At 35.1% G+C, this 15,681-nt stretch overlaps 1 protein-coding gene across 1 annotated transcript in view; it reads right to left on the bottom strand.

Annotated features, from left to right (window-relative positions):
- The window catches only part of LOC120352001 (dynein heavy chain 5, axonemal-like), a 62,391-nt gene extending 50,607 nt beyond the window's left edge, over positions 1 to 11,784 (bottom strand). The window contains exons 1-2 of the mRNA XM_039431398.1: positions 11,701 to 11,784; positions 6,010 to 6,111 (exon numbers count right to left, since the gene is read on the bottom strand). Coding sequence (XP_039287332.1) covers positions 6,010 to 6,111; positions 11,701 to 11,784 — 186 coding nt within the window. The remainder of the gene's footprint in view (positions 1 to 6,009; positions 6,112 to 11,700) is intronic.
- Positions 11,785 to 15,681: the final 3,897 nt, after the last annotated feature.

Genomic DNA, 15,681 nt, shown 5'->3' with positions numbered 1-15,681 from the left:
TCTCCTTCCCTGAAGCAGTATACTGCTTTTGGAGTAGTTGGTGTGTTCACAGCAATGTTCTGAACATTTACAGCAAAAGGTGGATGATAAACATCCGGGGTAACAAATGGTGAAACTGAATGAGATACAGCAATGTTCTTCAGGTTACTGACCACCAAGTCAAGTACACGATCATCATTTGAGCCCCTATTGAATTGATCCAAGCAGTTCTCTTCCAGAAACTGTAATACTACTTCGGCTCTTCGTAGTGCTTGGTAATAAGCATTGTGAACAAGAGAGTAATCCATCCAATGAACAGCATCAGCATTGAAGTCACCCAATATAATCAGGTCCAGTGAGTCACCAACCAATTTTTCACTCAGTTTTTCAAAATATCTGCTCAAGGATGACAAACCAGAAGTGGGAGAGACAAAGTGACAAGCAATCAGAAGATGATGCCCAGGAAGTTTGATTTCAATTCAGACGACTTCAGGTAAGAGTTCAAGGTCCAATCGTCTCGTTGCAGGTAGGGATCTTTCAACAGCAAGCAGTGAGCCTCCACCTCTAGTCTGTCCTGTAGTATCATATTGCCTATCAGCTCTGAACACATTGTAATCGGGTGGAAAGAAGCTTGAGCTATTATGTTGATCGCCTAACCAGGATTCAGTTACAGCTACAATATCGAAATCATTACTAGCAACTGAAGTAAGAAATTCCATTGACTTTGTTCTTAGACCTCTGACATTTTGATAAAATATATTCAAGTCCTTCATTGCGAGTGCCCCATTAAATTCACACTAGCATTTCCGCCAACAGGCTTACAGTTGGAATGAGACAGTTTCCCATAGAATGGATAGATTATAGCTCCTTCAGGCCAGGCATCAGGCTTACAAACTTCAAGGAATAAATTTTCAGAGACAAGTACATGAAAAGAGCTGTAAGAGTCTGGAAATCGTGATTGGAGTTTAGTACATGAAACAAAACCTCTTGATATAGTGCTCCTGACAAGATTCTCAATATCATTTTCTGATGTATCAGGGGAAAAACGACTAGCGAACAATGCCTTATTTCTCATTCTAGTGATTATATTTGTGTCCTTTCTTGATCCAATTTGAACCGGCCTCTTGCTCTTTTTTTCGGCAGAGTGGAGTTTGTTAAGATACTTTGAAGCGTCAGTGTTTCGCTTACTAACATTGCTCTGCAGATCTCTTTCCCATTGTCTTGGTTTTTTAGCCACTCTCATCTCTCTTATTATAGAAGAAGATGTTCGTCACAATTCACATAGTTATATAACTTACTGCTTACAGAATCATGAGCAGGATCAATCGTATTAGATATGAATGTAGAGGATAGAGAACCACTCAACTATCAGTTTCGAACAATTAAACTTATCAGTCTGTCCATTTATTCATTCTCTGGATAGTTTATTCCAGGAGAGACCGCCAATAACAGTTCTATGAAGACACAGGGCTACTGAAATCAAATTTACAGAGTGAGCTGATACTTCAATCCCAATGTAAGACTTCAATCTCAAAACGAGACAATAATGAAATTTGAAGGTTTTCATTTAAAACAAGTACACCAGAGCCAAACTCGCTCTTATTCAACAATCAGCAGCGAGTTCGGTAACTCACAAATTTCATGATCGTGGGTGTAAGTCGTGCTTTAAGGAGACAGTTCATCTGAAAGACGATAAAGCATGTAACCATGAAATAAGACAAAATTACAAAAGGATCAGTGGTTTCCAAGCAGCTAAGTGACGAGTATTCTTTGCAGCAATTGACTACAATATTCTTGGAGTTGGTCATCTCTAAAAATTTCCTAAGCCTATATCAATTCAAGTGCAAAAAGCTCTGAATAAATAATTTTCAACTATATCAACTGTATAATAATAATAACTGTATTAACTATAAAAATTAGGGAGAAAAGCAGTTTTGTATTTATCCTGTTGATTCTCTCCCAGTATTTGATTTGATTTGTGCCGAGCATTATTTTCTTAATTCAGCCCTTTCCCCAAGTTATTTAATACACAATAGACTAGAGCCATTATTGTTAGTGAGTTAGCGAAATAAATTATTTTCTCTCTATCATGAGCGGCCATGACTTCGAGTTTCCCAGGATAGATATTTAAAAATTGTGGCTCCGAGTCGTCGAGGAATGTAGATTATGGAATTATCCCTAAAACTTAGCCTTCCTGTCGCGACATAGAGTGCGATAAGGAGTAAAATAGCAAGATATTAAAATTATATCTAACTACTGATTTTGCAGTTACTCTTTGGTCCTAAGGCTCTATAAGCCACGCGACGATTGGTCAAATTGATTCCCTTCGCCCAATAGGAGACCTGTTCCTAAATACAGTAGTGGGGCGATTCCCCAGCCGAAAGACCAGATTACGTTTCGGAGGACACTTTTGCTAGGAGCACTACGAGAGTAAAGATGTAGTCATTATGTTTTGCCCTTTTTGGGCAAGTTTATATCATTAGTTAATGTAGTAGGAGCTAGTTTTATTTTTATTAAAGTTTAAATTTTCTAGTAGTGCCATGTTCTGAAAAGTTTAATTGTGTTTCTTCATCATGTACGAATAATTGTTTCTTCAAATAACCGCTAAGGTACGTAAAATAAGGTTAAAATATAATTTAGGGAATTTAATTGATTGGAACTTCCATCAGAGTATTGTATCAACAAAGCCGGTTATTGTTCAAGTTGATAATTTTTCATTGAGAATAGTCCTTTTGTTTTTATTGGTAATGGAAGATAATTATATTTTTTTCTAAAGAAGTATAGAAAGTTTTCAGTTACGTTACATTTGAGTTATTGTTTCTAAAGATATATTATGGTAAAGAATTGCTGAAAGTCAGTAAGATAGTCTTCAAATTGGAATGTTATTTTGAATATTATGTTGACTTTGAGACATTTTATAATCTTTTATTTTTTCAGACTCTGTTTTCTTATGGCATTAAGGCTTTCGAATGATTTAGTAAATTTTTATGATAGAAATCTTTATAGATTAAGAAGAAAGTTTTTCTTTTCCATGGAATTAATATCAATGAATGTTACCATACATGAGTTAATTATTCCTGATATTGAGCCTGATACATGAATGTTCAAATTTTAATACAATTTAAATTATTTTCTATGTGTCTACTCATTTTATTTAATTAAAGGTAGAAACTATCTAAAAGATGAATCTTATAGGGCAAACATTATTTTTACCTTAAAGTGAAATTTTCAATATGTTTTCTTTTATTGTATTATAAGTTTCTTGTTCTGTTTTGTGATAAATTCATAATTCTAGTTGATACTCGTTTTGGACTTGTATTTGTAGGTAAATCAAATCATAAACTCTGGACTGTTCATTTTAAATTAAGGTTCTGAGTAGTTTTGGGCGAATGCCCGTTGTATGCGTCCTATAGTTCATAAATAAATAAAATAAATGTTGGCTAGCACACAAGTTTCCAACAATACTAGTCGAGCCACTATACGAAAAATTCTATTTGATTTCGCAAACCAAACGAAAAATATCATATAAGTAAGCATCATTTCAATCTGAATTACTCCTATTCTAAGAGTATTATATCAATTTATATAAAAGTGAACATCATAATTAATGAAGTATTCTGAAGTATTCATTTTCTAAAAGCATTATATCAATTTATTACGGATGTTTTCATAAATGTTGCATTGTATATTAATGACACTCTGGCAAGTAAGTTTTAATTCAATCTGTTAAATTTTGAGAATGAAAACAGAACGTCAAGATAAAATATAAATTAAATAACAGAATAAACTCCTGTTGCTGTTAGCTTTTGATGAATTGTAGGAAGAGTTAGAAATTAGTGCTGTAATACATTTATTTACAGCGGTTCATGTGTGACCCCAAACCAACTTCATGTTTCACCCCTTCATAATCCAGCTTTAAGACACAACTTCATACCATCATGGACTCCACGAGCAAGGCATGTCGTAAGAGGTCCCGAGGATGATACCTGACCAGAATTGACGTAAGGCCGTTTCGGGAAACGGAGGTTCCGCATCGCAAGATTCCCGAGATCATCAACTCAACTCTTAGAAGAAAACGCCGAAATAACAAAATAACATCGAAAGGAAACACGACGGAAACCATCAACAAAGTGCAGTTCAGTGAAACAAAGGGTCATACGAAAATGTCAATCAAAGTGCGGGTTTGAAATTGGTGTATGGGGTTATCTTCGGTTCTTTGGGTTCTCTGGGGTTTTCTGTTTTGAGTTTTGTTCTGAAATTAATATTTTGCAACTGATATTATTTGGTTTGGTGACGTATTAATATCTAACGTAAGGATAGTAATGCGCCCCCAGATCAGAGGATAAAGGTAATGTACCGTGTTAAATTTTAATATGATTCTTATTCTCTTTCGTGTCAGTATTGTTGATATTTCGCTTGTTTTAGAATATTGTATTGTTAAAATAGTGAACGGTGATTAAATCAGGCATGGCAAAAACTTATTGTAGTTTATCTGACTATAACCCGTTCGCCTGCATGAATTTAAATAGTATCGACTCAGATTCATTTTCTAGATGTGCCGGCCTACTTCAAAATTCTAAAAATTTTCTTCAAAATTATTTTTATTTTATTACCTTTATATAAAGGTTAGGCACAGATTCTGTGCTTGTGTAGAGTAATAATTGAATTAAATCTTCAGGTGTTGATGTGGAGAGTTAAATATCATCTGGACATTATGATCAATTTTCAACAATTCATTTATCTTTGATTTTATTGATTATATAACCGGATGCTCCGTGTGATGAGGAAGATAGTACGATAAGAATATTTCTAGCCTACGATAAGAATATGTTTGAATGCTGACGCTTGCCACCACACTCATCTTTCAAGGCTATTTAGTGTATAGCAGAATATCATTTTATATAATATTTATAATACGCAATATAATTTCAAATTCAGAGCATTTGATTCATCTTTGTAGGCTTGTGTGTGTGTAAACAAATTTTGATTCGAATTTGCAAATTGAAGCTAGACTTTGTAAAACTTGGTTGGATAATATCATTTACTTAATTCAATACATTTTGAGAACCTCTTAACTAGGATGATATTAACCCTATACACAATCCTACCGACACATTTTTAATGATAAGAGATAAGAACCACCTTACAGTGTTTCAGATTTTGAGTCTCAGTCCTATAGATAGGGGTCCAATTCACCCAAGGCCAATGATGCACCCCCCTTGATATTTCGAATTTAGTAGACCCACTAGCTGCCCCAATAATAAGGTTTCCTCGCAAAAAAGTCATCAGTCACTATTTTAAACACTGCTGGCCTGTTTTTGGACTTCGCCGAGAACTGTTTTTGAACCCCTAAAAAGGATTTCGCATCCCCCCCCCCTCCTATGGGCAACCTGATATAGAATACTCCATGAGTACACTGTTTTCAAATTAATTCCATTCTTCGCTTACCTTCAGTGCAAAAAATGAATTTTGTCAATATTTTCATTAAATATTTGCTAATTTGTATTGATTGAGGTGTGTGGCATCGCAGAGCTTGGATAACTCGCTACAAAAAATTGAGCACTGGATTCAATAGAATACAGACGACGAAAGTGATGCTATGAACACTTGAGTATAATGTGATTATAATGGCAGCGAGCACTACTGATTTCTCAATTATTCATCAATTAAGGCACCTATCCATCATTCTTCATTAATTCAGTATCTATTACTATGTCAGCTAACTCACATGATTTTTGTTTGCTATGAGATTCAATTGTTACTCCCTTAAGAGATCATTGAAATCTCTAGACTTCCTAGGAGTGAGTGAAATCTGAACAATAACATGCAATCTAACATGAAATATTTAATACTCTGACAGAGTCTTATTTACAGCGTGTCCCATCACTATCATTATATTAACTAAAAAATTATATAGCAATATCTCTCAATTTTATATTTTTCTTCCTCACTCAACAATCATTATTTTCCCAAATCAAAAACTTAATATCAAAAACTTAGAGCCATTGTTTTTGGGAGAATGTAACTTACTTTGTTGATGGCCTCCATTTCTTCTGCGGTCTTTTGGCGCTCCGGCGCTCCCCCATCTTTGAAATGATCGTCACCCAAATTCATCTTGACCCACGCTAGCAGCTAGCGTCAACAAACACCCATTAATTCATCCTTTTCAACTCACTGAACAGCTTCGCGGTCCGACTCTCTTATTCAATTTGACTGCCGAAAGACAATTAGTTGTTAGTCGGGGAATCCTCGCAACCTTTCTGAAGCATTTTTGGTCGGTCACGAACAAAATCTGACGTTATGTAAAAGGGAGCGAGATCAGTTACGAGCCCCCCTTCCCCCTGTGATGTCGATGTCGGCTAGTGGAAGACAAAGACGAGCCGATGGCAGCAGAAAGAGACAGAAACACTCCCCATCCCCCCTGGGAGCCAAAGACAGTCGTCTGCACATCAGCCCAGGTTTAATCGAAACCGACATCGGACTTACATCCAATACAATGCCCCTCGTCTCATCCCCCCACTAGTCCCCCCCAGCCATAAAAGCGGCATTCGGCGGCCTGAAATTTGTTTGCCAAAGTAATAAAATGCTCGACAAATTGAGCGCATGCAACAGTAAAGTCCCATGTTGTTTTCTTTCGTGCACAGAACCGACTTTCACATATTCCCAACCACAAGAAAAATATTGAATAAGGGAATTGTATTGATAGTTTATTGAAGGATGTTTCCTTCAAAAAATCTCTTCAGTTGGAAGTGGGTATATGCGCACACATTCATACGCACACACATTCACACATGCGCACAAACACACACACACACACACAAACACACACACACACACACACACACACACACACACACACACACACACACCACACACACACACACACACACACACACACACTTACACAAAACTTAAAACTATGTACGGAGTGGTTGCTGTTTTTTTTTCATATTTAGTTCAATTTTATTCATAGTTAACGTTTCGTTTTTTTTTCAAAGTGCTGATGTAATTATACCATAAATGAATGCGTTTTGAAGAAAGATACAGTGATTGAAATTTGATACTGTCTTACTGTTTACGCATACCGGACGGGATTTGTGAGTTCAATGATCTTTGATTGTTGCAGTGTTCATGTCGTGTAATGTGTAAATTATACTAAATTTAGACCTATATTAATTTAGTAAAAAAATCATTCGGGTTGTCTAGTTGTAAAATGAATTTCTTGATTTCTTTTCTAAATAACTGACGTGACGTTATTTTCCTTGTTGTTACTGGAAGTGATTGAATATTTTTATAGCTATGTATTTGAAGTGTCGTCTGGAATGTTCTAATCTTGGTTTGGGAGGTTAATGTCCTGTGAATTCCTGAGGTTTATTCTTTCTCTCATCTGTTGAATATCGAAATTATTTTCAGCTAAATCCAGCAATGCTTTGAATAGAAAAGAATGTCTCACTGATAATATTGACAGTTCTCTGAAGAGCATCATTGAACTATATTGTTTAGGTTTATTACAAATTATTTTTAATATATGTTTCTGACCAGTAATCACAGGTTTAATATGAACATTGTATGCACTCCCATAGCATATTATTCCATAATTTATTCTAGAACCAATAATTGCATGGTATAATTGTAACAATACTTCTTTTGGACATAACTGTCTGAGGTAATAGAACTTCCTTATGTATACAAATAACTCATTTTTTATCTTCTGTACATGATCTGACCAAGTGAGCCTACTATCCAATATGAGGCCCAGATATTTAACTGTACGTGCTTGTTTTATAGTTTCACAGTTACACAATAAATTATTCACCTGTTGCGCACAATCTAATTTATGGAAGTAAATACTAGTTAACTCCTGATCCGTGTTTTGAAGATTAAATTGTATTATATTAGATTTGTCTGTGTTGATAGTTAATTTATTTTCGCAAAACCACCACCTAAGGTGCTTAAGATCCATTTCTAATTTATTTTTAAGTTCTTGATTTGTTTTGGCCGAATAAAATATAACTGTATCGTCTGCAAAAGATGTAATCTTTCCCTGTAAGTCACCATCCGTCAAATCGTTAATAAAGACCAGGAATAAAGTACTTGATAACACTGATCCTTGAGGAATACCTATGGTAATGTCCCCGGGTTCACTCAACGTATCGTTAATTCTGACCCTTTGACTCCTATTAGATAGGTAGCATCTTAACCAATCATTGGCAATTCCTCTTACTCCTGATAAATCAAGTTTTTTTAGAAGCATGTTTTTATCAATTGCATCATATGCTTTAGATATATCAAGAAACAGAGCTGCACACTTATTATTAACACTAAAACTGTCATTTATTTTTGAAATGAGATTTTTAATTGCCGCTTCTGTACTTCTTCCTTCACGGAAACCATATTGGTTATCACTAAAAAAGTTATTATTTTTATAAAAGTTTTCAAGTCTAATCTAAAAACCGGTAAAAGTGAAATTGGGCGGAACTGATCTATGTTTTTACAATTTGGCTTTTTAGGAATAGGTATAACTACGCTGTGTTTGAACATGCTTGGGAATTTTCCTTTGGCAATACTTAGGTTAATTAGATCGGTTAATTTGTTCAAATAATTCATGTAAGTTTTTTTAATCATGCTTGTGCTTATCCCATCTACACCTGGCGAAGATTTATTTTTCAATTTTCTTATTGTACTTGCTACTTCCTCCGGATTTGTAGGGTGGAGAAAAATTGAATTTGTTGGAGAATTGTATGGAACCTTATTTTTGGTATTCTAGCAGACTCTTCCCTAGTTTGCAATGTGGTTTGTTCTAATTCATCATTCATTTTATTCACAACATTTAGAAAATAAGAATTAAACGAATTAGAAATTTTATTACTATCATGTATGCTATTTCCCTGTTCATCAACAATCAGTTTTAGTGGTTCTTTATTTTTTTTCAATCCTATTAACGCGTCAATTGTTTTCCACGTCTTTCTAATGTTTCCCTGGCTTTCTCTAAACAGTTTTGAATAATAATATTGTTTTCTTTCTCTCAGTTCATTACGTAAGTTATTTTTGAATGTATTGTATATTTGTTTTAAGTCGTCATTATTAGGTTGTTTGATAACATTCTTGTACAACTCATTTCTTAAGTTTATTTGCTTGATCAGATAACTATTTATCCATGGCGACCTATATTTCTGTGTCAGGTTATTTTCTAAAAGAAGATTTTCTTGTGAATCTTTGATAGCGCTTTTTAAAATGTCAATGAAATTTTCCCATCCCTCATCAACTGATACTGCTGGTATTTCTCTATCCCAATCAATCGATGATAAAATATTATTCAACTTCCGGTAATTGATTAGGCATATTTTTTATAATTTGTATCTGCTTCTTCGATGCTTCTTGGATCTCTTCAATCCTTCAACTTTAAGTATGATTGTACTGTGATCAGTTATATCTAAATGTAGTATTTCTGGAATTAGATTAATTTTATTCAGTTTTGTTCTATTTTTGCCGGATTTTAAGTAAAGATGATCTATTAAAGAGTTGGAAAATCGGGACCTATGAGTGTAATCAGTATTGAGTGATTCAAATCCAAAACTATTCATTAAATATTTGTAATCGTCAATAATTCTGGTGTTCTGAAAAAGATCTATATTTATATCTCCCGTGAAAAAGAAAGGGACCTCATTGTTTTCGTTAATATTAAATATTTCTTCTAAGTACAAGGTTAATTCGTTAAGAAATATTTTGGGTGAGTTTGATTGCAACCTGTAAGCAGCCAACAACTGAAATTCAAAATTATTATATGAACAAGATATATGTACACAGTCCGCTGACATAAAAACTATTGTCTTTGTTTTGAACGTTATCTCACTGCTTATATAAACCAAAGTTCCTCCTGCTCTGTAGTTATGATTGAAATTACCATGTATAGCCCTCTATGTATAAGTCTATTTCATTCTCTAGTATCCATATTTCTGTCAAGACTATTATTAGCGGGTTGTTTTCTAATTTCCTCATTTGCACTAAGAATAAATCGAAATTACTTCGCAGACTGCGTATATTTTGATGAATAATTAGTGTTTCTCTGCTACTTATTCTCTTTCGTGTCAGTATTGTTGATATTTCGCTTGTTTTAGAATATTGTATTGTTAAAATAGTGAACGGTGATTAAATCAGGCATGGCAAAAACTTATTGTAGTTTATCTGACTATAACCCGTTCGCCTGCATGAATTTAAATAGTATCGACTCAGATTCATTTTCTAGATGTGCCGGCCTACTTCAAAATTCTAAAAATTTTCTTCAAAATTATTTTTATTTTATTACCTTTATATAAAGGTTAGGCACAGATTCTGTGCTTGTGTAGAGTAATAATTGAATTAAATCTTCAGATGTTGAGGTGGAGAGTTAAATATCATCTGGACATTGTGATCAATTTTCAACAATTCATTTATCTTTGATTTCATTGATTATATAACTGGATGCTCCGTGTGATGAGGAAGATAGTACGATAAGAATATTTCTAGCCTACGATAAGAATATGTTTGAATGTTGACGCTTGCCACCACACTCATCTTTCAAGGCTATTTAGTGTATAGCAGAATATCATTTTATATAATATTTATAATACGCAATATAATTTCAAATTCAGAACATTTGATTCATCTTTGTAGGCTTGTGTTTGTGTAAACAAATTTTGATTCGAATTTGCAAATTGAAGCTAGACTTTGTAAAACTTGGTTGGATAATATCATTTACTTAATTCAATACATTTGAGAACCTCTTAACTAGGATGATATTAACCCTATACACAATCCTACCGACACATTTTTAATGATAAGAGATAAGAACCACCTTACAGTGTTTCAGATTTTGAGTCTCAGTCCTATAGATAGGGGTCCAATTCACCCAAGGCCAATGATGCACCCCCCTTGATATTTCGAATTTAGTAGACCCACTAGCTGCCCCAATAATAAGGTTTCCTCGCAAAAAAGTCATCAGTCACTATTTTAAACACTGCTGGCCTGTTTTTGGACTTCGCCGAGAACTGTTTTTGAACCCCTAAAAAGGATTTCGCATCCCCCCCCTCCTATGGGCAACCTGATATAGAATACTCCATGAGTACACTGTTTTCAAATTAATTCCATTCTTCGCTTACCTTCAGTGCAAAAAATGAATTTTGTCAATATTTTCATTAAATATTTGCTAATTTGTATTGATTGAAGTGTGTGGCATCGCAGAGCTTGGATAACTCGCTACAAAAAAATTGAGCACTGGATTCAATAGAATACAGACGACGAAAGTGATGCTATGAACACTTGAGTATAATGTGATTATAATGGCAGCGAGCACTACTGATTTCTCAATTATTCATCAATTAAGGCACCTATCCATCATTCTTCATTAATTCAGTATCTATTACTATGTCAGCTAACTCACATGATTTTTGTTTGCTATGAGATTCAATTGTTACTCCCTTAAGAGATCATTGAAATCTCTAGACTTCCTAGGAGTGAGTGAAATCTGAACAATAACATGCAATCTAACATGAAATATTTAATACTCTGACAGAGTCTTATTTACAGCGTGTCCCATCACTATCATTATATTAACTAAAAAATTATATAGCAATATCTCTCAATTTTATATTTTTCTTCCTCACTCAACAATCATTATTTTCCCAAATCAAAAACTTAATATCAAAAACTTAGAGCCAAGGTTTTTGGGAGAATGTAACTTACTTTGTTGATGGCCTCCATTTCTTCTGCGGTCTTTTGGCGCTCCGGCGCTCCCCCATCTTTGAAATGATCGTCACCCAAATTCATCTTGACCCACGCTAGCAGCTAGCGTCAACAAACACCCATTAATTCATCCTTTTCAACTCACTGAACAGCTCCGCGGTCCGACTCTCTTATTCAATTTGACTGCCGAAAGACAATTAGTTGTTAGTCGGGGAATCCTCGCAACCTTTCTGAAGCATTTTTGGTCGGTCACGAACAAAATCTGACGTTATGTAAAAGGGAGCGAGATCAGTTACGAGCCCCCCTTCCCCCTGTGATGTCGATGTCGGCTAGTGGAAGACAAAGACGAGCCGATGGCAGCAGAAAGAGACAGAAACACTCCCCATCCCCCCTGGGAGCCAAAGACAGTCGTCTGCACATCAGCCCAGGTTTAATCGAAACCGACATCGGACTTACATCCAATACAATGCCCCTCGTCTCATCCCCCCACTAGTCCCCCCCAGCCATAAAAGCGGCATTCGGCGGCCTGAAATTTGTTTGCCAAAGTAATAAAATGCTCGACAAATTGAGCGCATGCAACAGTAAAGTCCCATGTTGTTTTCTTTCGTGCACAGAACCGACTTTCACATATTCCCAACCACAAGAAAAATATTGAATAAGGGAATTGTATTGATAGTTTATTGAAGGATGTTTCCTTCAAAAAATCTCTTCAGTTGGAAGTGGGTGAACGGGTAATAAGGTTGTATAGCAATTTATTTCTATCCATGTTCCTTTATATTTTTCAAATACAAAGTTTTTGAAAATGTTCATGCTCAATAGATGTGTTATGGCGTCATCTATTAATAGATGGTTGAATCTCAAGAATCATCAGTAAACTTATTGTTATTCACTAATGAATAAAACAATTATAATTATTTCTTGATCTTGAAAGAGATCAAAGAGATCTTGAAAGAGATGTAAACCATGCCTATAGCATGATGTTTACATAGAATTATATATTGTACAATGTATCTGCTCGTACATACATCTCCTAGATCTAAAATTTTCAATCAGAAAGTCTACTTCCAAGCACAAATTGTTCTCCATAATCAACATTTTATGTTCCTCATTATTGTGAAATTCTCAACTCATTGTCATTTCCTAGGTTTTGAGAAAATGAAGTAAAAACACACATATATTGTCAAGTTTCACCGTTTTATTTGGTACAGTACCATGGTTTGTATTTGACAATATATGTGTGTTTCTATTCAATTATGGAACGGTTCTACAACATTGACAGTGACTCAGTCGAATTTTTATTGAGAAAAAGTCGATTTGGGGATGCAATTTACTCCGTGGTTGCTGTAATAAGATATCGCTCAAATTCATGCGCTTGCTACTCATGAATATCAAGTGTTACTCCCGTTGGAGGGTGACCAGGTGACCACTTGAAGAGCTGACTCAGCTTAATTTAATTGATGTGTTTGATATGCTCAATTGAAATTGATTTTGAAATTCATGATTCAAATCGCTCTCCGCTGGTTCGGAACCTATACTCATCCCTTATCATCCCATTACCTACCCACAAGCCTGGAGGCCTGGAGCTCATATGAAAATCATTTTGATGAAAAATGTTGATTAATTTTCAAGATGCAGTATAAACGCTCTTTGAATCCAAACAGTTAAGATACAGATTCAACTGATGGATGGAATGACCCAGAGAGAGCCAAAATCAGCCTTCGACAGCAACGTTATGAGGAAGCAGGTGGTTTCTGTGTAAGAAATCAAAGTCAACTTAAAAACTATTCATTTTATAATGAAATATCCTTTTCCTAATCTCAGGATTGGTTGGATCCTTTCATGAGATGATTATTATTGTTATTAGAATTGATCCTTTAGAGCCTTTTGTGCACACCACAGTTATTCGCATGACGAAAATGGGAGCAGGAGAGTTTTTAACCCGTGGTTGAATGGTAAAATCATCGCCGTCGCCGACATGCAAACCGCAGAAGTGTGGACGAGGCTTTACTGTTCAGGCAACCATAGGTGTTTTCCATCAGATGGATTAATTCAACGAATTGTGGTCAATTGATTGTTGGATTAATCCAACGAAGTAATCAAATTTGATCACGATTTATAGAACTTTGCTGAGAGTTCGTGAATGGCTCGAACTGTATTACTCTCTTCACCCGAACTCTCTTCAGGGGATCGTGAATGACCCGATTTAAAGTGGAAGATAGATAGACCTGCTGTTTAGGTAGGTTTAGGTAGGACTGTGAGTCCTACCCACAACCCAACTGTGGGTTTGAAACTACAGCTGAAATGAACATTGATAAAATAAGCGCAGCTAGCCTAAAGCTGTCACTGGTACGATGAGAGAATATCGAGTGTTTGTCACTTATCGAAGTTGAAAAAAATTGATGTCATGTAGAGCCGATCCATCCCCAAACATGAAACCTATTCTACCGATTTGCACACAACAAAATGATAAACTTCACTTTTTCAATAATATAAAAAAAAGTATTTCATTATTTCTGAGACTATATCAGATGGATTTCAGAAATGAACTCAAACGATCAAGTTCTTTGGTGATTGTCACCATTCATGGCTCTCAGCAACAGTACTTTACAGTACTTAATCTGAGTAATTGCCTGAAATTTTGATTGATGTACGTATAGGTGAGAAACAAGGAGTCATCTGCTCACGGAACTCCCGTCTGTAATTTTATTGGTGGATACCTACATATTAAAAACCAGCTGAGAAATAGAAGTACACAATCTTAACCAATCACATTCTAGTAAACTTGATCTAGATATTGACACTAGAAAGAGAGATGTAGAGGAATTTCTCCATAATATTATTATGGTGAATGAAAGATATGTTGTCAGCTCCACATATAATTTGTTTAAGCCATACTATAGTTTCAATGCACTTGATAAGGCATCATCAAGTAGATAAGCATCATCAGCAGTGGTATTTTTGTTGAGACCACTGACTTAGTCTGACCGTTAGTCCAACCATAAAGACCACAAAGATAATGCCTTCAAGTGCATTGAAACTATAGTTTGCCTTGAATAACTGACAAGATAATAATTCATTTTTATAAAATCACTTCGCTTATATGGGCTATTTTATTCAAATAAAAACAATATAAAGAACTTTTAGTACCCTCTTATTAAAAACTAGTCGTTAAAATATTTTCAAGTTTTTAATAAAAGGGTTTTAAGAGTTTTTTATATTGTTTTTATTTTTCTTAATTAATTTCACCTTATTTGAAAAGTGATGAGTACCACAGCTCATTGTTATTGGCTGCTATTGACGCCATTTTGTTGAAAGATAAAATTGGGATAAACTTGGCAATTTCATATTCATTATGCTTTCGAGCATGTTTTATTATAGTAGGTAATGAGTGTGTGAGTGTGAGCTTCCAAGATACAATACAATAACAAGTGTGAATTACCGTAAGGAAGTAAGTGTATTAGAAAAGTAGTTCATGAATAGGCCTATGAAGATTTTGATTTGATAGAATGTGTAGCTAATATTTTCTCGAGAGCTTCTGAATTTTTCTCTCAAAAGATTCCACATTTCTCCAATATTTGTCTTCTATAGGAAGAAAGAAGCTCTACTACAACAGTTGTGGGTGCTTTTCATAAGAAGTACATTTGTATGAGTCTGATCGGAATGAAAACCCACAGACAACAAAAAACATTCTTTTTGAGGAGTTGAGGATTTCTGTTGATGTGAGAGGGATAAACACTACTACTGTACATGACAGAAGTGAAGTGGAAAACTGTTCCCCTCCATTCTCCCTTTCCCCTGGCGAGAAAATCACTCAGAAAGGAAATAGTTTGAATGCGCGGTTCCAAGGAAGAAGGAAGGGAGAGAGGAAAAACGAGAAAGAGGAAGAGACCTTTCCGGTCGATCGTGCAGTCGCTTAACAGAAATAAAACAATGCCTTCGTAAAATCGCTCCATTCTGCCTCGGCACGATCCATTCTGTGCC

Source organism: Nilaparvata lugens, chromosome 6, assembly GCF_014356525.2.
Source record: "Nilaparvata lugens isolate BPH chromosome 6, ASM1435652v1, whole genome shotgun sequence".
Taxonomy (NCBI): Eukaryota; Metazoa; Arthropoda; class Insecta; order Hemiptera; family Delphacidae; genus Nilaparvata; species Nilaparvata lugens.
Note: the sequence above shows the minus strand (reverse complement) of the source record. Positions and strands in the feature narration are given on the sequence as shown.